This window comes from Protomyctophum bolini (genome assembly GCF_963924005.1).
Source record: "Protomyctophum bolini genome assembly, chromosome: 18".
NCBI lineage: Eukaryota > Metazoa > Chordata > Actinopteri > Myctophiformes > Myctophidae > Protomyctophum > Protomyctophum bolini.
In genome coordinates this window covers 30,112,834-30,136,222 of record NC_137879.1, presented here as the reverse complement: position 1 = coordinate 30,136,222, position 23,389 = coordinate 30,112,834, and the positions used below count along the sequence as shown (strand labels likewise).

Genomic DNA, 23,389 nt, shown 5'->3' with positions numbered 1-23,389 from the left:
AGCCCGTGTGTACAGTACATACTGTACTTCAGTGGATGACGGGTTGCCAGAAATCTGCAATCTGCAAATTAAGCTCACGACGCGTTCCATCGCGACACGTTATTGTGTGGACCTGCCATTCATTTGAAAATAGTGAAAACTGGAAACGCAGCCCAGCGAAGGAAATTACATAAGTACCGTACCTGAGCGCATGCAATTAGTTACTTTGGCTTTCTAAAACATATATATACTCTGTGTGTGTGTGTGTGTGTGTGTGTGTGTGTGTGTGTGTGTGTGTGTGAGTGTGCGTGTGTGTGTGAGTGTGCGTGCGTGCGCGTGCGCGTGCGTGCGTTGTGGGGTCCCTGCTTCATCTCTCTCTTGATGAAGACCCCTGACATAATGATACGTAATTTCCGTATTTATTGTATTGTTTTGATTATCTTGTATCTCTTGTTCCCGTCGTGCTTCATGCCGGTGGGGGTTTATTATGCAACTCAGTCATCACCCCATCCATCTATTGTTTGTGAGCCCGCAATGGGCCATATAAATAGACCGGGCCTGTTGATAATAGCACTATTAAATATGTGTCAAACGTAATAAATGTTGCAGCACCTCATAAACCACACAGACAGACACACACACACACACACACACACACACACACGTCCCTCACGTGATACATACGCGTGTAAATGGTTGGGTTGTGTTATGGACTGTGGCACCAGACACCTTCACAGGTGCAACAGACTGAAGACTAATTAACGGCATTGGACTCTTCCCCCCCCCCCCCCCCCCCCCCCCCCATAACCAACTTAAAAACACTAACGTATTTAATCATTACAATGTGTCCATTATTGACACGGATGAATAATTGATTGCGTGTCATCAAACACTCGCGCAAATTCCTCTTTCGCCGGCCAAGAAGAAACTGAAAATACCTCCGGGCTTGTTTGTCTCAACCTGTAATGAATAGGTGAAAACCGTCAGCGTTTCTTCAAATATAACATTACAATAATGTATAGGTGGTGGAGTCACAAACTGACATGCCCTGCCAAGTCAACTTCTAATGGATATTCAGTATAACACACACTGTCAGCTCTTAATGGACATCCCACAAAACTGCATGTGAACAGTTTTGGGGAAATATTTTGGCCTGACACATAAGCCTGCATCATAGTCCCGAGGCATAAAACACTTGTACTCGGAGAACTTTTTTCAGCCTTGTTGCAGCCTTCAGAATGATCGATTTTTGATCTACCTTTCAGTGTTGCTTTTCCAACGATATAGTGCCCGACTACTGTAGCTCCAATTGCAAGAATTTGTCCCCTTGAGAGAGAAGCGTGAGTTTCCTTGAATGTGGCCCATTGTAATCTTGTGTAATAGGAGCACTATAGTGACAATAATATCGCCACCGTCTAAGCACATTCTTATGCCGAGGATCCTTCTGTGGAGGATTAGGAGGGCATTGAACCGGGGATTAGCAGGGGAAGGAATCAGAGTCCACTGTGGACATGACTCAAGAACCTTTGGCTACTTAGTCTCTCTCTCTCACACACACACCACAGCACACACACAACACACACACACACACACACACACACACACACACACACACACACACACACACAGCACACATGCGTGAGCGTATATGCACAAGAACGCACATGACAACACAAACACACCACATTACTGGTGGTACCGCACACACACGCCTCACATGCACACCCGCTCGAACCCGGCGTGCACACACACACACACACACATACACACATACCCTTTGCACGTAGCGTCAACAGCCCAGTCTTAGATCTACTTAACCCCCGCACGGGAGGTGATATTGCATAAACAGATTTGACGACCGGAGCGGTGGTAATGACAAGGGTTAAAAGAAAGGGCAGCGAAGGCCTTTGACCCCCTGCGCCCCCTGTAATAACCCCCCCCCCCTGCTCCATATACCGCTGCACTGGCCCCGCCCCTTGCTCCATATACCGCTACACTGCCGGAGGAAAACTGAATGTTGGACCACATTCCATTCAGTCACATTTCAGTCATCTGAAATGTTTTAGCTTCATTGCAGTTTTAGGTAGACTATTATTACCATAAGATTTGAGTTGACTAAATTAGTTGATTCTGGCAACAAAATTGCCAGATTTTTACACTACATGCTGAAATAAGCAATTTAAAAGCTCACAGCGCGTCGCGAAGCTTGTACAGTAGATCTGCCTATATCTTCACCTATACCGACACATTATCTTCTCCACTATAGTCCCTCCTTAACATTTTACTCTATCTAGTTATTATTTGTTGATGGCACTGTCAATATATTCCTCAGTTTTAGTCACCGTATATAGCTTAGTTTTTATTTCGTTTTTCCGTCAGTGAAATACAGATAGTCGACGGACATGTTTTGGTCCTATAGTTTTCAAACGGAACGCTGATGCGAGCCCCTCTCACAGCAGCTTGGTCAGCAGTCAGCAGTCCTGTCCGCGGCATGCGTAGAGTAGACACAACATGTGGCGGGACAGGAGGTCAGTGACACCCAGTGCTGAGCAGGGAGCATGCCTTCAGTATCGCTGTACAGTACATGCATATATATACAGTATATATCCCATTTAGGAGGGGAGGCCTGACCTCGAAATTAAAACAAATCTTCTAAATCCTCCAGGTTTCTGAAATAAATATTTTCACGATTTTTCAAAAATAGCAGAGCTACAAGCTCGTAGAGCGGCACCGAGTGCCACAGTTTAACAATGTAGGCATTTAGCAGACGCTCTTAATCCAGAGCGACTTACATTAAGCAAGAACAAAAAGCATGGCACCACATCACATACATGAAAAGTGGTTATCATGAAAAATGCTTAAGCTAAGAACGTATAACAGTGGAATATCTATAAAATGAAACTATACTGTACATATAAACTATACATACTAGATCTGCTACACACATCTTTGAATATATTTTCTTTCACGGGGGGGGGGGGGGGAACCACTGACATAGAAACATACCGTAGGTTATTCAGAAAACTGTCAGGATTTAGAAGACTTGTTTTTTGTAGAATTGTCTTAAGGAGATATGTCAACGTGTGGAAGCTATACATGCGAGCTGTGTCTGGGGAACCCGTCGACCTTGCTCGGCTAGTATGCACACACACACACACAGGTACCGCGGAGCAGCCCTGTTATAAAGTCTTGGACCGGCGCCAAACCCCGACCCGGTTTCACAAGCCAATTAAAGATTTCACTGATCCTCGGGTATTGCACGGGAGGAAAGTGCATGCGATCCACACCTGACCCCAATCCAACCCCGCGTTAAAAAAGAACAAAGGGGACAGTAAAATGTTAATGGAACACCGTTTAAGCTATCTTTACATTCAGAGCGCAACTGTATGAAGTCGTCATGCACTTCCTGTCATACTTCGCACGACTATTTCGCGAGCAGGCTCTTGACAAAAGTGTGTGTGACGCGTGCGTCTGTTGGGACACTCAAATGAGCATAGTTGCGGTTACATTAAAAGACCACTTTTCGACCTTTCTTCATAGAATTGGTCCTCACTATAATGTTCATGATGAAATGCCACACTTCTTTTTCGACTCGGTCTGTCTCTCCTGAGAGGGCTGTGGGCGGGTCAGAAAGCCACGTCCACCAGTGACATCATCGATAATATAACAAGCTAATAGAAACTGCAGGTTTTCTATTCCTGAAAAGCTGCAATGCGATAATGGAAGCCATCGTTCTCATGATAATCAATATATATATATATATATATATATATATATATATATATATATATATATATATATATCTTTTTAAATCTCCTATGAGACACAGTAGAATATGTGGTATTTTATCAGGAACATTAGTAAGGAGGACCAATTATATGAAGATTGGTTGAAAAGTGGTGAAGTGGTCAATTTTAGAGAAGTAATTTTAATTAACCCAGATCACTTTTCACATATATATTTATCTGTGATTTAACCAGGTAAAAAAAACCATGACCAAGAAGGCAGCATACATATAGTTTCACATGAAAAACACCATTAAAATAAGCACAAATAACGATGACTGCACATGAAATCACAAAACCAGAGACTTTTTTTAAAAAGTAGGTGTCCAATTTTCTCGCTGAAGTGCGTACAGGTTCAGAATGAGAACGCTGCTGAAAGCACGCACGCCTCCTCCACTCCAGTTCTCACGATTACGAGATATTAATTTATGATCTCAGATCACAATGTCCAACGTTGTGGAATGAGTAATGTGTTGCTTATGTAAGCTGGCTCCGTACATGCAATTATATGTACTGTATGTACTATATACTAAAGCGGCAGCCACAGGCAGCCAAACCTATAGGAGTGTGTGGGTGAATGGGGAAAAAGGAGACTAAAACTGTCTGTCCTCTCTCTCTCTCTCTCTCTCTCTCTCTCTCTCTCTCTCTCTCTCTCTCTCTCTCTCTCTCTCTCCCTCCAGGATTGTGCTGTGCAAGATCTGGCTCCAGGCGTGACCCCAGGACCCCGCGCTCCTCTCACCCCCTCGCTCCGGAGCCTGTCGCGCATCAGAGGGACCGCTCCCCCTAGGAGACCCTCCCCCACCCCCACCCCCCCACTCTGCTCGGGGCAGGGACCCTGTCATGTCGCACTGACTGACCCCCGCATACCCCCTCCTCCACCCCGGCGAATGACAAGTGCGCATCCGAGGGTGGGGCCCGCCTCAGTCTCGCATGTTTGGCCGCTGGATGGAATTAAGGTGAATGGAACACATGCCCAAGGAGCAGGACCCGAACCTATCAGAGGGAGAAGAGAAACGGTGAGTCTTCACACGCGCTTTTCATCTAGTTTTAACGGAGCGCGCTTGTCTATAGGCTATGGAGGGCCATGCATAAAGTGAGTGGGCAAATCCAGTGGCAAAGTGAGTTTAACGTTTGACGCTGTTTATGGGCTGTCAAGGCCAAAAAGTGTGGGTTTTGTCAGTAGGTGGTCCCACGTAACTCCCGGATATGACGATGATGTCATGCACATACCCTCTATTTCAGAAAAACATTGAGATTCACTGCTCACGTGCAGGTGCGCGCAGCACCCTCACACGCCTCCTGAGTTGCCCAATGCAGCCGCAATCTGAGCGCCGTCGCGACCGCATGGGGGCGGGCAGGGAGGGGTGGGGATTTGCGTGCCGTCTCTCATGTACACATTCTTTGGGTTGCATTTTTGTCTTATCTTCCTGAGTGATGACTTACGCCTGTCAACGAACGGTGTGTGTCATCTTGTGTCTTTTGCACGTCTCTGTCGCCTGGACCCACACGGTGCATTCAAGCAACCTATATACTTTTTCTTCTCTCGGCTCTCTTTTTGCCAGGCCGTCCCCACCTGCTGCTGCTACGCTGCAAATAGGAAAATCACACTTTGTTTGACCTACGTATAGGGTGTAGAATAGATTCATGTCCTTGAAGCCCCCCCCCCCCCCCCCCCCCCCCGCCCCTCCTCTCTGCGTCTTCCATGAGAACCCGCTGCCCCTTTCGTAACCCCTCCTTCTTCCGTCTTCCTGGACGTATACACTTGACCGTGACCTCTCTCGCCCGCGGGATGGAGGGGGTTGTCTCCGACTTCGTCCGTATCACATGATCGCGTTATGTATGGCGCTCGGAGAGAGAGAGAGAGAGGTCGTTCGGGGACTCACCGTAGAGAGAGAGAGAGAGTGTGGCCCACTTGTACTTTTTTTCTCTCTTCTCTTCTTCTCTAACCCGCTTGTTCCCTTTGATCTATCTTAACATCTTCTCACGGTGCTCCCCTGTTCCTGCCTCGCTCGCATAGTTCCCTCCGTTTTCAGACAAGCAAACAATTGTCGAACCGCCCGCCACCCTCCATCCCCCCCCCCCCCTCCACCCATACCCTTTCTCTCTACCTCGCTCCTCAGCTACCTTCTCTCCCTCCCTCCCACTCTACCTCTTCTCTCTCTCTCCTTCATGCCTCTCTCTCCCCTCGGTGGTCACGTTGTGGCGCGTTTGCGGAGAGCCCGGCTGACCCCGTTTCATTCACGTCGACGGAAGACATGGTTGTAGGCAGCTTGTGCTTTGTGTTCGCACGTGACGTTGCGTTGCATTTAATCATTTTTGTGAGACGGCGTCATTTTGTTTTGTTTTACGAGGTGAAACAAAACAAATTACAAAATTTTTTTTTTTGGTTTTGTCTCGCGTGCACAGCAGGAGTGACACACCGTGTGAAGTGATGTTCTGTCATCTCAGCAGGATAAGACACTGTTCTGTCAACACTGGTCTCCCTCTCTCTCTCTCTCCCTCTCTCTCTCTCCCTCTCTCTCTCTCCCTCTCTCTCTCTCTCTCTCTCTATCTATCTATCTCTCTCTCTCTCTCCCTCACCCCTTTCTGTCTCGCAGTGCTTGCTGGCTCTATACCGCCGTTTAAGCTAACTGATAAACTAGAAATGACAGGATTTATTTTTGTCACAGTTACGTAAAGTCGTCTAATGGCTTTGCGACTGTTGTTTTTTCAGTTGTTTCGTGTGTGTGTACATGTGTGTGTGTGTGTGCATGCCTGTGAGTCTGTGCGTGCGTATGCACACTCATTCTTTTGTGCGTGCATGCACATGCACACATACCTGTCCGTTTGTCACTGTGTATAGCCGTGCCTTTGTGTGTACCGCATGTGTGTGTGTACATATCTCCACCTGTCAAAAGTGAGCGTGCGTGTGTGCGTGCGTGCGTGCGTGCGTGCGTGCATGCGTGCGTGTATGTGTGAGTGGTGTTCAGGAGGGGGTGTTATGGCACACGGCCGCCCCATTGGTAAGGGTCCCTGGCTGCCCGGAACGCAGCGTCAGATTCCCCCCGGCCGGGCCCCTGGCCTGCACCGATGTTCTGTTCCCTGTGCCATATTACCAGGGGCGTAAACCTAGCCGGGGCCTGTGCAGGAGCCCCGGCTAGATTACACAGGCTAACATGGACACCTGTCTGTAGATTAACAACTCCAGAGCTGTGCCCCGGGGACAGGGGGGGGGGGGGTTTATGTGTTCATCTGCCAACGTGTGTAGTGTATGTACTCTGCATTTCTTGGTACAGACATATGACCCTGTGTGTGTGTGTGTGTGTGTGTGTGTGTGTGTGTGTGTGTGTGTGTGTGTGTGTGTGTGTGTGTGTGTGTGTGTGTGCATGCGTGCATGCGTGCATGCGTGTATGCAAGTGTTCGGGACTGTGTGTGACAACAGGAGTGAGTGTGTGTGTGTGTGTGTGCACTGTGCAAGGGTTCGTGTGTGTGTGTGCAAGGGTTCGTGTGTGTGTGTATGTGTGTGTGTGCGTGTGTGTGTGTGTGTGTGTGTGTGTGTTTGGTCATGTCTTTGTTTCTATCCTCCCAACACTGTGTTCTTTGTGTTTGAGGTCACTGGCACTGTGTGTGCAGGCATCATGTGCTCGGTCATCGGGGCTATGTGTCCCTATACGTACACACACACACACACACACACACACACACCCAGCGTGGGCTAAATTAAGCCCCGGCCATTACTCCAGGGATAATTAAAGGCGCAAAGGAATTAACGGTCTCCGGCCTCCGATTGGACCCGATGGCTAATCGCGTTGCCGCGTGATTGGTCCGTCGGAACGGAGGAGTTTGGATTTGATTAGGATCTTTTGGTGGTGGTGTTTGCAGCAGTCAGCGGTCTCTGTCTGGGGGCCCTGTGGAGTAGGAGATCTGTACAGACTGAGGGCCCTGTGGAGTAGGAGATCTGTACAGACAGAGGGCCCTGTGGAGTAGGAGATCTGTACAGACTGAGGGCCCTGTGGAGTAGGAGATCTGTACAGACTGAGAGGGCCCTGTGGAGTAGGAGATCTGTACAGACTGAGAGGGCCCTGTGGAGTAGGAGATCTGTACAGACTGAGGGCCCTGTGGAGTAGGAGATCTGTACAGACAGAGGGCCCTGTGGAGTAGGAGATCTGTACAGACAGAGGGCCCTGTGGAGTAGGAGATCTGTACAGACTGAGGGCCCTGTGGAGTAGGAGATCTGTACAGACAGAGGGCCCTGTGGAGTAGGAGATCTGTACAGACTGCAGGGCCCTGTGGAGTAGGAGATCTGTACAGACTGCATGAGGGCCCTGTGGAGTAGGAGATCTGTACAGACTGAGGGCCCTGTGGAGTAGGAGATCTGTACAGACAATACAAATCAACATGTGTGCAACGGTTGTGTTGCAGATATTAGAGAGGGGCCAGACAGATTAAGTCTGCCTGGGGCAATATGCATTGCAAAGGCAGATGAAGGCTGGCTATGCCAGGCTAGCATTATTTAGAATATTGTTGTTGTCGTTTTGGATAGGATTTTGTCCACAATTTCCAAGCTGCATTGTATCATTAGGAGAGATAACAGGAACACGTTGATCAAAATAACAATTATCCTACTTTATCTATGTAGAGTAGACTTCTTGAAAATGCGTTATTTAACAAAGGCATTGTTTAACAATAATTTAACTTTTGAGAGCGTAAAATGAAACCAAATGGAGCTGGAACGAGAGTTAAATATCTATAAGGTTCCATTAACCAACTCCATAATGTATCCGCAGACCACCTGGAACCCCCTCAAGGACCGCTGGTGGCAAGTGCCTCTTATCTGTTTTGTGGCATTTCTGAGCTGTCGCAATGCTCACAATTATATCTTTTATTTTTTTACTTTATGGATTTGTATTATTTCTGAATTATTTTTTTAGATGAATGTTTTATTCATGAATCTTCTGAGAATGTAATACAACGTAATGAAAATGGGATATTTACTCACGGGGGCCCATAAAAATGTGACACCACTTGTTTTGGTTTCGGAAAATTTATACTAGCCCTTTGCCTCAGCTTTTCATATTTCACTCTGGTCATTAAATGCCAGCGCGTTTTGGTTATGAAAGCACATGCGGGGGGATATACTTGCCTCGATATACAGTACTTGACTTGCATCACTCCTGCCAGGCATGTCACCGCGGCTGACGCAAGGCCGCTTGCACCGCATTGCACTTACAGCGCAGCGCAACAACAGAAGTGCGTGCGCGGCTTCGCCACGCGCTGCGCCGCTCCCGCCGCTCCCAGCCACCGCCAGCGCAGAGCCAAAGAGAGAAAAGAAAGTCGCTTTCATCTCCCTCTGATCACAGAGACATGCCGCATCCAGTCCAACAGGTATATATACACGGCCGGGCGGCAGATCGGATCACGAGCGCTGCGGCCACAGTTAATTATCAGCGCCGAGGCTTGCCAAGACGCCCTCTGGCATCCCGCCCTGTCCGTGCTGTATAACCGCCAAGTCAATTAAACGCCATTCATAATTAAATTCCTTCATCGAATCGGATGAGAGTGCTGTTGACAATGATGACGGCGATACTTTACTGTCGGAGTCAGATCCAGCAGCGGGGATCAATGGCTCCTCCGTTTTACAATGAAACTCAGAAATTAGTTAAAATGAATGAACTTAACCCATTCTGGTTGCGGGAACCCCTTTACTAAGCATTATGTAATACTTTAGCTATTGAAAAATAGCAGATCTACAAGCTCATAGCGCGCCACCGAGTGGCGCGCTACGAGCTTGTAGGTCTGCTGTTTTTGAAAAATCGTGAAAATGCGGCACAAATCTTTGAATATATATTCTTTCAGACGACTTTTTTTGACCCATGTTCTCACATTAACACGGAGGATTGTTTCCCGTGTAGGAGAGAAATAGCTATACTTCTACACCACAGAGTGTCTTCCTCCTGGTATAGAATTCCACCCCCTCTCTCTTTAACATGTTGAGGAGTTCTATACTGACTGCGAGCTCATTTGGATTCCACATTGGCCACGCTCAGATAAGCCGGCTAGTCTGGCTGTAAAGAGCCGGAGCGGTGCGCCGATAATATCATGAGTTATCCGTGTCCTGGAACACACACGGGCGCAGCCACAGACACACACACACACACACACACACACACACACACACACACACACACACACACACACACACACACACACTCACAGAGAGACTCATAAAAACAGAGAGAGATCAATCTGCCATGCTTTTATGACGCGAGAAGGACAAACGTATAAACTCCATATATTGGAATGCACATGGCGGTCTATCGGATATCGGATATTTCCCTTAAAGGAAAGACAATCGCACTGACTTGATACATGCATGACCGCATGCACGCACACACATGTAGAAAACAGTCATCTCCTTCGCGCTCATGTGCATTTTAAGTTCACACACATTCTCACGTATTTTGACACTCAACCGTACACACAGCACACGGCCCAGGTCTTCGCACACAGACACTGTTGTGGCTCATGTGACATACTGACAGAATGTCTGTGGTGTGACACTGAACTCACTGGGGGGATGTCAAATTGTAAACAACTTTCAGGGCCTATATTGCTCTTCCTTCCCTCCTGATTATGCTGCCAGAGATGACGACATTGTACTCTGTATACCACTGGAATCGTTTGGACTTCAGCCATCTCCTTTTTACACTTGACAGTATAAGCAGTGGCAGAGATTAAAATAGGGTGCACTTTGCATCCCAAAACGCAGTTTATAGTTGACACAATAAAACAACGACCTCTGCATCCACGGAATGCACTACTGTACTACTGTTTTTTTATTCTAGTTTGTTTTGCTAGCTTTAGTTATACTAATCATTTCTTCTTCTGTTTTCTATGCATGAATACACACAATCACACACACACACACACACACACACACACACACACACACACACACATATATATATATATATATAATATAACAATATAAATGGCAAAATATGACTCCTAACGTCGTTGATAAAATGTCCCTGGGACTCATCTAAAAGACCATCCCTGGGACTCATCTAAAAGACCATCCCTGGGACTCATCTAAAAGACCATCCCTGCATCCCGGGACTCATTACATTGAAAACCTATTTACATTACTGCCGTGGCGTCCATTTCCTGGTTCCCAACGATTCGGACCCCATTCATTTTCTTTTCCCGTGGAAATTTCCAATCCAGGATCCTGGTGAATCAGGACCATAAAACATACCCATATACCCCATCTTCTATAAAAAGCTACCTGAAGGCCTCAGTGTGCAGGAAGGGGAGTGGGGTGGATCGTGTCCTAAAGGAAAGGGGACCATGCTGCCCTTCATTGTACAGCACTGGACTGTAGAGTAGACTAATGCATTGTGGGGCTGCACTTTCTTTCCCATTATAAATCTTTTTTTTCAGTCACAGGGGCCATTGTCACTTAAATGTCATTGATTGCATGGGCTTTAAAAAACTCGATGCGGATGTGGGACGATAAGGGGTGTGGACAAGAATGGAAAGTGGTCCCACGTGGCTTAACCACTAAAAGCGTATATAATTTGTTGACCCGGGGTCCCCCAGGGGCCTGTCCTGGTCCCCTCCTTAGTCCTTACTTACACAAAGACCCCTTTTCCACCGGTTGGTTCCCGATGGGAACCGGTTCACTTCTTTTTGGTTCTTAGTCCATGAGCCAGAGCTCCAAAATTGTAACGTTAATTATGATTTGAGTGGGCAAAACCATACCTATATTAGATTGTTATCACCATGAAACTTACACAGTTGATTACTTACACGAAGACAATGATTTATTGTATTACACATTTTAATACAATTTTTAATACCTCATTTTAATGTAAATTAAGGCATTATATAGGAAAATATGCAAAAACATAGAAAATATGAAAACGCTACTACTGTGGAAGGGTTATCATATATAAATGTACTTATATTGATCCTGTAAACATTTTAATACATGTATAGTTTTGCCCACTCAATTCATAATTAATGAGCTCTGGCCCAAAAATAAATGAACCAGTTCCCATTGGGCACCAACCGGTGGAAAAGGGGTCAAAATGTCTGCCTTTAAAATAGCCGATCTACAAGTTCACAATGTGAATGTTGTGAGCTTGTAAGATCATATCATGCCCAGAATTTGGACCACTGGGTTGTGGTGAAAAGATGTTATTGTATAGCTATGTACAGTTGCACACGTGTTTGCATCTGTACGGGCCTTGCAGATTTTCTGTCAAAGGGTTTTGCTTCACTCAGCTTGAAGTGACGTGAGATCTGTGGGACACCGCGGTCGCCATCAGAACACATGAGAGAGTCGTGCCTCTCTGTGTGTGCATACATGTGTGTGTGCGTGCGCGCGTGTGCGTGGGTGCGTGTGGCTTCTTGCGGCCGATTTGTGTGTGTTCACTAATTCAGCATCTACGTGTCGTGCTCATGTCACCCTACACCTGCACGGATCAATATAATTGACCGAAGGTCTGTCAATGTCCTCTCAGTCAATTATTGTTCCCGGCATAATTACAATCCTCCCTCCCGCGCTCTCACAGCAGCTTGCCCACGTTCTCTACCACTGCTCTGACATTTGATCACAGACGCGTTTATAAGCAAATTACAAGTTTACACGTTGAAATTAACCACAACAAACAACGGCCGCTGTTTGAAAGCGACACATCCTGGCACGGATGCCGCATGCAGTCAGCCGTGCACGGCTGCCAATCATCCAGCACTACTAGCCAGAGGAGATGTACTTTAACGTGATCAAGTTCAGGTTCTTACAACTCTGTGCTTTTGCGGCAAACCATACCTAATCTCTCAAAACAAGATTATGTTTGCCGAATGCATGGGTTCACATGATTGTAGAGCAAATCAAATGTTTGTTCTGGTATTGCATTCCAGAACCTTGCCCCCCTGACAAGGTTCTGTTTTCGCTATACCGGGCCACCTTGACGTGCGTCTTAACTTAATTTTAGGTTGTGAACGCAATCCTGCTGACTCTGTTTCTATATGGTATGTGGTTTGTGTTCCTGGAGGCTCAGAAATCTGAACACATTTTGATTTGTTGATTTGACTCCACCTATGTACATATGATGTGTGGGGTCCTGACGTGAAATATTGAGAACCGCTGATATAGAAACATGAGGTTTTTCAGAAAATTGTCTGAATGATTTAGAAGACATTTGTTTAATTTCGACGTCAGGCCTAAAATGGGTTAAATGACTTGTTCCCAGACCATTCACTGTGTGTCATTCATTCCCCCATTTTCTGTATGCATTTTCTTTCTCCCTCTACTATCAGATAAAGACTTAAACAATATAAAAGTATAAATGTCTTGTATGACGTGTTGAACCACTTGAACTGTATGCTTCGTTGACCGGCGTACAGTTTAAGCCATTTTGGAGGACTGAGGTCGATAAAAAAGAGGCTTCTAAATCAAAACATTTTTCTGAAAAATCTATGTTTCTATGTCAGTGGTGCTCAACCTTTTTCATGTCAAGGACCCCCAGAATTGGGCCACGGACCCCCATCTCAAAATATGTTGTTCCAGGGACCCCCCCAGAAGCAAATATTTTTGTTAAAAATGTATATATTAAATGATTTGCGCCACATTTTAACGAGCAGACCACCGAGTGGCGCGCTACGAGCTTGTAGATCTGCTATTTTTCAATAGCTAAATTACAACATAATGTAACATAACGTCTCTTTGCAGAAAACGTTTCATCCGCCTACACAAGCCTGCGACGCGTTATGAGCTCACATAGATCTGCTATTTTCTGCACAACTTTCGTCTAGTTCCCGCTGAACTCTCTGACCGCTAGTTTTATTATCATGTCATGTCATGTCACTCTCTGACCGCTATTATTATTATCATGTCATGACCCCAGGACGGGGTCTGAGAGCTGCACCGGAGGTGTCGATGGATGTACTTAAAATAACGTGTCTTTCCACGTATCGCATGTGCTCGTATATGTGGTGTGTGTGGCCACACGTTGGAACATGGGCTGAACCTCCATGCCTCGCATGGCTAACATTCAGGATGTCATGCCCTGCAACTGTCCGCACCGTCTGTCCGCTCCTCACACCGCTAAACCTCCACCCAAAATAGTACGCCGTCATCTATAAGACCGGCCCGCCAGGGGTCACGTTCAAGAACACTCAGCCGCGACGAACACAAGCCTGAACTAATGGCGGGGGTGGGTGTGTGTGTGGGTGGATGGGTGTTTGGGTGGTTGGTTGGGAGGTTGGCGGGCGGGCGTTCGTCAAGGCAAAACTCTGCTCGTTTTGATCTCAATCTTGTTTTTTTTGCCTCGCAATAATCATTTTGACTATATAACCTTCATGGGCAAACAAAACGAAACCCCTCGTGCTTGAAATGATATTATGCAAATACATAATAGCCCTGCCCATGTGGGAATTTGCCTGTTCATTTACATGGCATTGATTTATTTGTGTCCCGGGTTAAGCCATTGTCAAAAATGTTGCAAACGTAAAAGACTTGCGTCGGGCGACATGCAAAATCTAAAATGTGGCCAACGTACATTAGCCACTATACTGTTGCAGAGGAATTCCGGAGTCATGGGGCTTGTGTGGGTTAGTGTGCCCTCTCTTAGTATGTTTTGCTAGAGGGAGTTGGCTAGCTTTCATCCAGTGGCATGCTTCCCCCCTCCTAGCGTAGCCTGTAATTTACACAATAGTGGGACAAGGCGAGGGAACAAAGTGGCCATTAGCTCATGGGGACGTATATGGGACGGGATGGGACGGCCCCAGCTGTGTAGCCCTGTATACACTGTCAAATCCTCCACGCTCACCCAGCTCAGAGAGTGCAGAAATGCACCCAGAATGGACCATTTGTGTGTCCGCCCATACACACTCTCTCAGGGTTAACACTGAGGGTTTTACTGTGTGTAGCATAGGCCAAACAATAGGCTACTGTGGTACTCTAAACATAGGATAGGGGCCTTGCTCAGTGGTTGCTCTCGATATATTTTCCTGGACTATTTCGGGCTCATTTGAATTGTTATTTCTGTTTCTGGATTGTGCACACTTCAAAGCAAGCGCGTCGACAGGTTGTTAATTTTAGCCTCTGTGTTTTTTTGTGTGTGTTAATTTACCAGCTTATCCGCAAGGACATTTTGTGCCGGTGCTGACTCCTGTTTTGGATGGCCGGCGGTCGCTCCGCTGACTACCTCGACCGTTCACTATGTGGTACTTGCAAAAAAGCCACGCTCTTTGCTATCATTTACAGTCTTGAAGCCCATGGCCTTATTAAATCCTATACCGTGTTAAAAATAGCACAGAGTCCCATATACAGCATGGGCTTCTGTAACTTGCCAGCCTGGCAGTTACCTGTTAAGTCGACATGTCAAGCATAACATGTCAGTCACCGCTTGCAAAAAAAAAAAAAAAAAAACTATTGTCGAGAAGAAAAAGTCACAGGTGGAAAGGCTGGCCGCGGTCCAATCAGGACCGGGCTGGGCGGGGATAACAGCAGAGTGCAAGAGGCCCGCAGACAGTATAGTAGTATTCAGTTAGAGAGAAGGACAGACGGAGAGAGAGAGAGAGAGAGAGAGAGCAAGGGCAGGAGGAGGAGGGTGTGTAATTGTGTATGTACTGTACTGTATGTCTGTGTGTGTGTGTATGTGTGTGAGTGTGTGTGAGTGTGTGCGCGTCCCTATAGCCAGGGAGCTAAACTTAGCACTGCTGGCAGAGGTGTCAGTGTACAGTAGGCTCAGAGACAGAGATAGAGACAGACATCCACAGAGAGGGAGAGACTGGATGTGTGCGTGTGCCGCTGTTCGGCAGCCAAACGCTCCGCTATCGCGACCGCAACTACTACGGCTACGTCTGCTGCTCCTCCACCATGCATATTCTGCACTCGCACTGCGTCATCAGGTCAGGGCGAAATCATGTTTCACTGTTAATGTCATATATATATATATATATATATTACCCGCCGCCGCTGCTTGGTGTCACTTGTTACTGTGTGTCTCTCTTGCACGCTCTGCAAAGTATAGCAGCAGCGCGGCTCGTTTGCCTCTGTTCCTCGCGCACACTCGCAGCGTTCCGAGCGTTAGAGTTATACTCCTCTCTCGGGAGGCGTCTTCTGTTTTTATTGCGTGGGACCGTCTGTGGCTACATCTGTTTCCTTTTATCAGTATGTTGTGTTGTTTATGTCCATGGGTGCTTTTTAAGTTTGAGCGCTTAAAAAAGCAGAGAGTCGGTGCACGGAGGTTGGCGGTGGTGCGGCGCAACAGGCAAGGACTTTGCACACTCAACAGAAAGTATGTCGCAATACGTCCAGTGTCAGTTTACAGGGCTGACAACTCAAAAGAGACTTGCCCCGGCTCGTAAACGTCAGAAAGTGAGAATGCCGTGTTTTCGTCTATGAACTTGTCTTCTCTGCACGGCATGGCAGCACGCCCCCCTCTCTTACGCCCCCCCAACCCGCCTTGACGTGGTCCAATTTAAAATCCTGCCAGGCTGTGACGCCTTCTTACATAAGCATGCAAAGTCTAACAGAGTGGGCTGTGGGGTTGTGTTGTTTTGTGTTTTGTTTTGTTTTTGTTTTTTTTGCCCTCCACACTGCTTCGTGTCGTACAAGAGGTGCATTGGTTAATTTGCTCGCCACTCGCACGTGCACAAACTCCACAACAAATGCAGCATGCCGGCGAGGATTCATGGCTTTTATTAGACTTTTCCTTTTTCTTGCCCCGGCGGCTCTCTCCTGCGGGTGAAATGCTATTCCACTTACCTAAACTCTCCGGTCTTGTACAGTAATGCTATTCGACTTACCTAAACTCTCCGGTCTTGTACAGTAATGCTATTCGACTTACCTAAACTCTCTGGTCTTGTACGGTAATCTCTCACGCAGAAGCAAGAGAAATTATTTATGATCTCTTTGAGATGAAGATGCGAAATGGTCTCACTTTCTCTCTCTGTCACACTGTGTGTGTGTGTGTGTGTGTGTGTGTGTGTGTGTGTGTGTGTGTGTGTGTGTGCGTGTGCGTGTGTATATGTAATGAAAATAGTCAAATATGTACCTTTCAAAAGATCTTCATTAACTCACATGCATGCATGTGTGTGCGTGCAGTGTGTATCACCATGGGGCCATAATGCCTGCATGAGTAGGACGCTCCCGCCTCCCGGCGTCTGGCGAACTCACTTGGCCTCGGCTGCGGCAGCGGGGTCGGGACACCAGGGTGTCGTGAGGTGATAGGTGACGAGGAGGGAGGAGCAGGGAAGGAAGGAGGAAACAAAGCTAGTGAGGGAAGGACAGGAGCAAAAAGGACCTGTGTGTGTGTGTGTGTGTGTGTGTGTGTGTGTGTGTGTGTGTGTGTGTGTGTGTGTGTGTGTGTGTGTGTGTGTGTGCGTGCGTGCGTGTGTGTGTGTGTGTGTGTGTGTGTGTGTGTGTGTGTGTGTGTGTGTGTGTGTGTGTGTGTGTGTGTGTGTGTGTGTGTGTGTGTGTGTGTGTGTGTGTGTGTGTGTGTGTGTGTGTGTGTGTACGGGGCTTCAACATGGGCGTCGACCTGTCAGTTAGCTGACAGGCTGGCGGTGTTGCCCCCAGCGATGGTGCATGGCTCTGTTTGATGAGCAGAGAGAGAGAGAGAGAGAGAGAGAGAGACAGTTGCCTTATTTTTCTATACCGTATTTTTCCTGGCAGCGTGCCAGCATCTCCACCCTGTCATTCTGCCCCGGCAGCTTCTTTTCAGATGCTTCCTCTTTCAGTGTATGTAAGCCCCGTGCGCACCGACAGCAACGTGCACTTTATGTGTCCGTGAAAATGAAAAACAAACAAAGAGAAGAAATGCAGCGCGTCAATCGGTTTTCGCTGCATTATAGCCATCATGTATGCTGTTGGAGTATAACAGAAAGGACGGCCTTGCCCGCATGTGCACGCCGTGTGTGCACGGCCACGGTCGCTGCCACCCGCCGTCCACCTTCTGTGGATCGAGTCTGATTGTTCGTGTTCAACAATTTCCGATGTCTTGATGACCGATATTTTGTAAAATAATAATAATAATTTAAACTTCAATATATATATACATTTAACTTTCATTTTACAATATAGTATAAGTAAATATGAAATACACATGATCTGAACCTCATTTTATTTGGGCCCTGTTCGAGACGTTTCAGAGCTACAAGACAAATGGAAACGGCAGCTTGAAAGTGTTTAAAAATCACGACACATCAGCTGCATATATATATACTTTTTTGGGGGGGCTTTGTAGTCTGACAAGAAATGGGGGAGAGAGATGGGGGGGAAGACACAAAGAGACAAAGGCCGTCGGGATCGGGAGTCGAACCCGCGGCACGCCGTCAGGCTGGCTCAGCAGCCTACTGTAGGTTCCCCGACGGTTGAGCTTGAACCGTCCGGGCCTCATCAGCTGCATACTGATGAGCTGCGAACGTTTTTAACTCAAATCTTTGCTTCTGGGGGGGGGGGGGGTCCCTGGAATAACATATTTTCAGATGGGGGTCGGCGGCCAATCTCATATAATCTCTGGGGTCCTTTGAGAATGGCTGACATAGAAACATACTTCAGAAAGCTGTCAGGATTTAGAAGACATATCTTTTTTAGAATGGGTTAAATGGGTTAATGCAGGTTCCCTCTTTAGGTCTCATGTCAAGTCACCACCCGTCTCCCACCACGTCTGTCTAGTAAGATCCACATGGAGACTTGAAAAACAGTACAGTAGTGACAGCAGCAGAGTTTTAATAAAAACAGTACAGTAGTGACAGCGGCAGAGTTTTAATAAAAACAGTACAGTATAGTGACAGCAGCAGAGTTTTAATAAAAACAGTACAGTATAGTGACAGCGGCAGAGTTTTTTCCCTCTTTAACAGGGCTTCATTATGCAGCTCATACTCCCACTGATGCGTTCTCAAAAGGGCAAAGGGGAGCTTAAGAACACTTGCAGACTTGCAGTCGGAGCCAGCACGCATGCAGTTGGCATTTTGGGCCCAATATCTTTTACTGCCAAATTGAGCAGGTAATTATATACTCCCAGGGCACATGTGGCTTTGCCAGCAAGACATAGAAAGTATATGCTCCGTTATGAGGTGAAGTGGGTGGTGCTCCCCTGGGTCATGTTGGAGTATTAATGAGGCCAGACATAATATTACATTGTTTAATCAATGAAAGTCCTCCCTGGAGAAAAAACAGCTCTGTAGCATCTGTTCATCATGCCTTTTAAAAACAATGCAATTTGCTGCAGAACCACTGCAGATGGAGAGGGAAAAAAAGAGGTCCGCTTTTACAGAAAATGAGAAAAACTGGTTAGCATTGACATTTCAGGCATTTTACAATGTATTTCCAATAGCTTTTCGTGGTCCCAAGATCATGAGAAACCGTCTAGTGTGTGTGTAGAGAGCAAAGCCAATGTCAATTACAAGTTTAAGAGAACATATTGGCTTCTAACAGGACATTGACAGACCTGCTGTTGGTGTTTACGCCCTAGAGATACGAGTCGACTTTGAAATGTAACGTTTTCAACATTATTCATTCAGGCAGGCCAATTGGGAAGACATTGTTATTAACAGCAATAGGAGGTTGTTACAGTTCAACACACAGTGCACATGCAGTCACATACCTGCAAGCGACAGCAAATTGTTGTCCTGTCGGCCACTGTGATTCCGTGCCTTGCTGGCTTGCTCAAGTGCAGTGGGCTATATGCAGTATATACACACACGCCATTTTGGAAAGAACGTGGGCCCCTTCCCTCCTTCCTTCACAGGTGGTACCGCCACTGATACTAATGAAGGCTCTGTTCCATCCTGGTCCAACAGAGCCAGGGTGCTGCTCTGACTCTGGTCCAACCTGACTCTGGTCCAACAGAGTCAGGGTGTTGGCTCACTGGAAACACTTTGCCACACCAGTGGGTCTCAAACTCAAAGTGTCCTTGAGTGGGTTCCAAATGGCACCCCGTGTGTAACTCTGAGAGTATATACAAATGGAACCCCATGGACCCTTACGGATCCCCATTTGTGGTTCCATTTGTATACACTCTCAGGTCCTTGAAATTAAAATGTTTGAGAACCACTGCACACTAAATGCGGAACAGAGCCTTAATTAGTATCATCAGTAACACCTGTGAAGGAAGTATAGGGAAGCGGCCCGGAAGTAGGAAGAGTTATTCTGTGTGCATATATATATATATATATATATATATATATATATATATATATATATATATATATATAGCTCATTTGACCGTGCCTGGCAGAGGAAGGGGTTGTTAGTTGTTGATTTCCTTGCACTCGTATCTGAAGATGCCACAGAGAGATCACACACAGACACCACCAGCACCAGTCAGGGATTTGGTCGACCCAGACACGCGCATATCTGTATAAGCCTGTTTAAGCCGTCAAACGGCCGGGGCTCCCCCCCCCCCCCCCCCCCCCCCCCCACGTACCTTGCTTACTGAGCGAATGCAACCTATAGCCCCGTGCATTCTATCTCGGCAGAGCATGCCCATGTTTTATTGATGGCGCCATAATGGAGTGCAGTCTCCGTCTCGCTGAGCGGCGGCATTAACCCGTTCAGGGCGGGAAACCCCTCTGAATTAATTTAATTGATTAATATTGATTATATTGATATTGATTGATTAATATAATTTTTGGGGTGCTTGCTTGACATGAAAAACCTTGAGAACCATTGACATAGAAACACAGAAGGTTTATCAGAAAGCTGTCAGGATTTAGAAGGCATCTGTAGAATGGCCCTCGGGCCTAAACGGGTTAAAGAGCTGGGGGCCGATTAGCAGCAGTCTGAGAGTATACGGAGCAGCACAGCCTCAGGGGAGTCTGCACACCATCCTCCCCGTATGCACCGCACTAATAGACAACACTCTCCCCCTCCTCACACCACCATGCAGGCCTCTATCTGTGTCTATAGCCCTCTCTCTCTCCCCCTCCTCACACCACCATGCAGGCCTCTATCTGTGTCTATAGCCCTCTCTCTCTCCCCCTCCTCACACCACCATGCAGGCCTCTATCTGTGTCTATAGCCCTCTCTCTCTCCCCCTCCTCACACCACCATGCAGGCCTCTATCTGTGTCTATAGCCCTCTCTCTCTCCCCCTCCTCACACCACCATGCAGGCCTCTATCTGTGTCTATAGCCCTCCTCCTTCTCTCTCTCCCCCTCCTCACACCACCATGCAGGCCTCTATCTGTGTCTATAGCCTTCTCTCTCTCTCTCCCCCTCCTCACACCACCATGCAGGCCTCTATCTGTGTCTATAGCCCTCCTCCTTCTCTCTCTCCCCCTCCTCACACCACCATGCAGGCCTCTATCTGTGTCTATAGCCTTCCTCCTTCTCTCTCTCCCCCTCCTGACACCACCATGCAGGCCTCTATCTGTGTCTATAGCCCTCCTCCTTCTCTCTCTCCCCCTCCTCACACCACCATGCAGGCCTCTATCTGTGTCTATAGCCCTCCTCCTTCTCTCTCTCCCCCTCCTCACACCACCATGCAGGCCTCTATCTGTGTCTATAGCCCTCCTCCTTCTCTCTCTCCCCCTCCTCACACCACCATGCAGGCCTCTATCTGTGTCTATAGCCTTCCTCCTTCTCTCTCTCCCCCTCCTCACACCACCATGCAGGCCTCTATCTGTGTCTATAGCCTTCCTCCTTCTCTCTCTCCCCCTCCTGACACCACCATGCAGGCCTCTATCTGTGTCTATAGCCCTCCTCCTTCTCTCTCTCCCCCTCCTCACACCACCATGCAGGCCTCTATCTGTGTCTATAGCCTTCTCTCTCTCTCTCTCCCCCTCCTCACACCACCATGCAGGCCTCTATCTGTGTCTATAGCCTTCTCTCTCTCTCCCCCTCCTCACACCACCATGCAGGCCTCTATCTGTGTCTATAGCCTTCTCTCTCTCTCCCCCTCCTCACACCACCATGCAGGCCTCTATCTGTGTCTATATCCCTCCTCTCTCTCTCCATCTATACTCTCATGCTTCCTCTATCTGTCTCTATAGCCCTCCTTCTCTCCCCCTCTCCATCCACTGTATACTCTCATGCTTCCCCAGTGGGGAACAGGCAGTCAAGCTTAGAGCACCTCTCTAAGCTCTGCACACCTCCCCCCCCCCGTGTGTGTGTGTGTGTGTGTGTGTGTGTGTGCGCGTGTGTGCGTGCGTGCATGCGTGCGGGTTTCAATTTGGCAGAGAGAGAGCGAGAGAAAAAGAAAGGCAGTGGTTGATGCCAAGCACCTACACTATACTGTGTCACTTACTGTGTGTGTGTGCGCGCGTGCGCGTGTGAGCGTGTGAGCGTAGTCCATTCACTAATTATCTTTCTTTCTCCCTGTCTCTCTCTCTCTCTCTTCTCAGGTGGCTCGATGGCCCGAAGAGGAAGAGGAAGAACAGCCAGTGTTCGGTGAAGAGTGTTACTGGTGAGCACCTGACTCCTATGAGCACTTTCCATTGAGAGAGAGAGACACTCTATGCTCCACACGTCTCTAGAGTGGCCACTACAAACCAAAACAAGAGTCCCTTCCATCTCTTACCTGAAGTGGCAGCACGGCAAAAAAAGGGTTTAATAGATCACAGCCCTTTCATACCGTCGGCGAGTGTCTCCATTTGAAGAGCGATTTCCACTTCCCACGCAGAGAGAGCCGACGCGACCTCGCTTGTACCGCGCCATTATATCGGCTATTTGTTCCGTTTTGCACATCAGAGCAATGTGTCCTTTTACGCATTCAGCACGCATGTTACGAAACGGGACATTCTTGTAGAGATGACATATTACACAGACCGTATGTGGTGCAGCTACAGTATACGCTATGAATATATACTTATACATATCATTCCACACAGATGTCTGGGTTACGTAACGTATCGGCCCTTGCGGCATTAATTCCCCACAGTCTGGAAGTGTTGTCCCCATTTCTACAAACGGCTCCTTCCATTTTTGACTGTACTTTTGTTAAGTGTATTGATATAAGTATATGTACAGTGCACCATATTGGCAACTGAACTGACCAGACAAAGTGCCCCTCCGTTATTTTTTATTTTGTAACGTTTCAGCTGTTTAATGTTTTCCAGTGCCAAAGTGTGTAATAATACATTGACTCCAGAAGCACTATTTACCATTTTCGAATGCTACATTTAAGGGTTTAAGCTCCTCTTGAAAGGGCATTTGACTAAAAGTGAGTTTGTTTTTCCCCAATCTCATTGACTGGAGGGAAGGTCGCCCTGCGACTGTTGTCCTCAATGTTAATGTGTCCACTTGTAACTCAGAGAGTGTATACAGAGTCGTAACCAAAATGCACTTACTGTTTCAAACGTTAGTATATACAGGTTGTTAGGAGGCGTGTAAACCAGTGGTTCTCAACCTTTTCTGGATCAAGTGCACCGTGCACTTGAAAAGCGTTCATCTGACCACTTAACACTTAACAGCAGCCGTGTTATGGGTACATTTTGGGTGGCTGCATTTTAAGAGCAAGTTCCTATTCATTGGTATCACAAAGAAAACACAATTTCCCCCATAGGTTTTAAAGACAATATACCATGATTATTATTTATTTTATATATTACATGATTAATTATATTATATTATTGTTTTTAAAAGTAGTTGTATATTATCATTAAAATCGTAGTGTTTTGCCAATTATTC

General features: G+C 47.0%; 1 protein-coding gene across 3 annotated transcripts in view; it reads left to right on the top strand.

The window, feature by feature from the left end:
- Positions 1-23,389, top strand: part of LOC308333376 (thyroid hormone receptor alpha) — a 206,832-nt gene that overhangs the window by 156,278 nt on the left and 27,165 nt on the right. For 2 of the 3 annotated variants that reach the window (XM_080789753.1, XM_080789754.1), the window contains 2 exons: positions 4,445-4,780; positions 22,105-22,166. In XM_080789753.1, coding sequence (XP_080645879.1) covers positions 4,725-4,780; positions 22,105-22,166 — 118 coding nt within the window. In that variant the 5' untranslated portion in view covers positions 4,445-4,724. Of the gene's footprint in view, positions 1-4,444; positions 4,781-15,365; positions 15,666-22,104; positions 22,167-23,389 lie in introns of those variants that run through there. The other variant, XM_080789755.1, reaches the window with a different exon arrangement.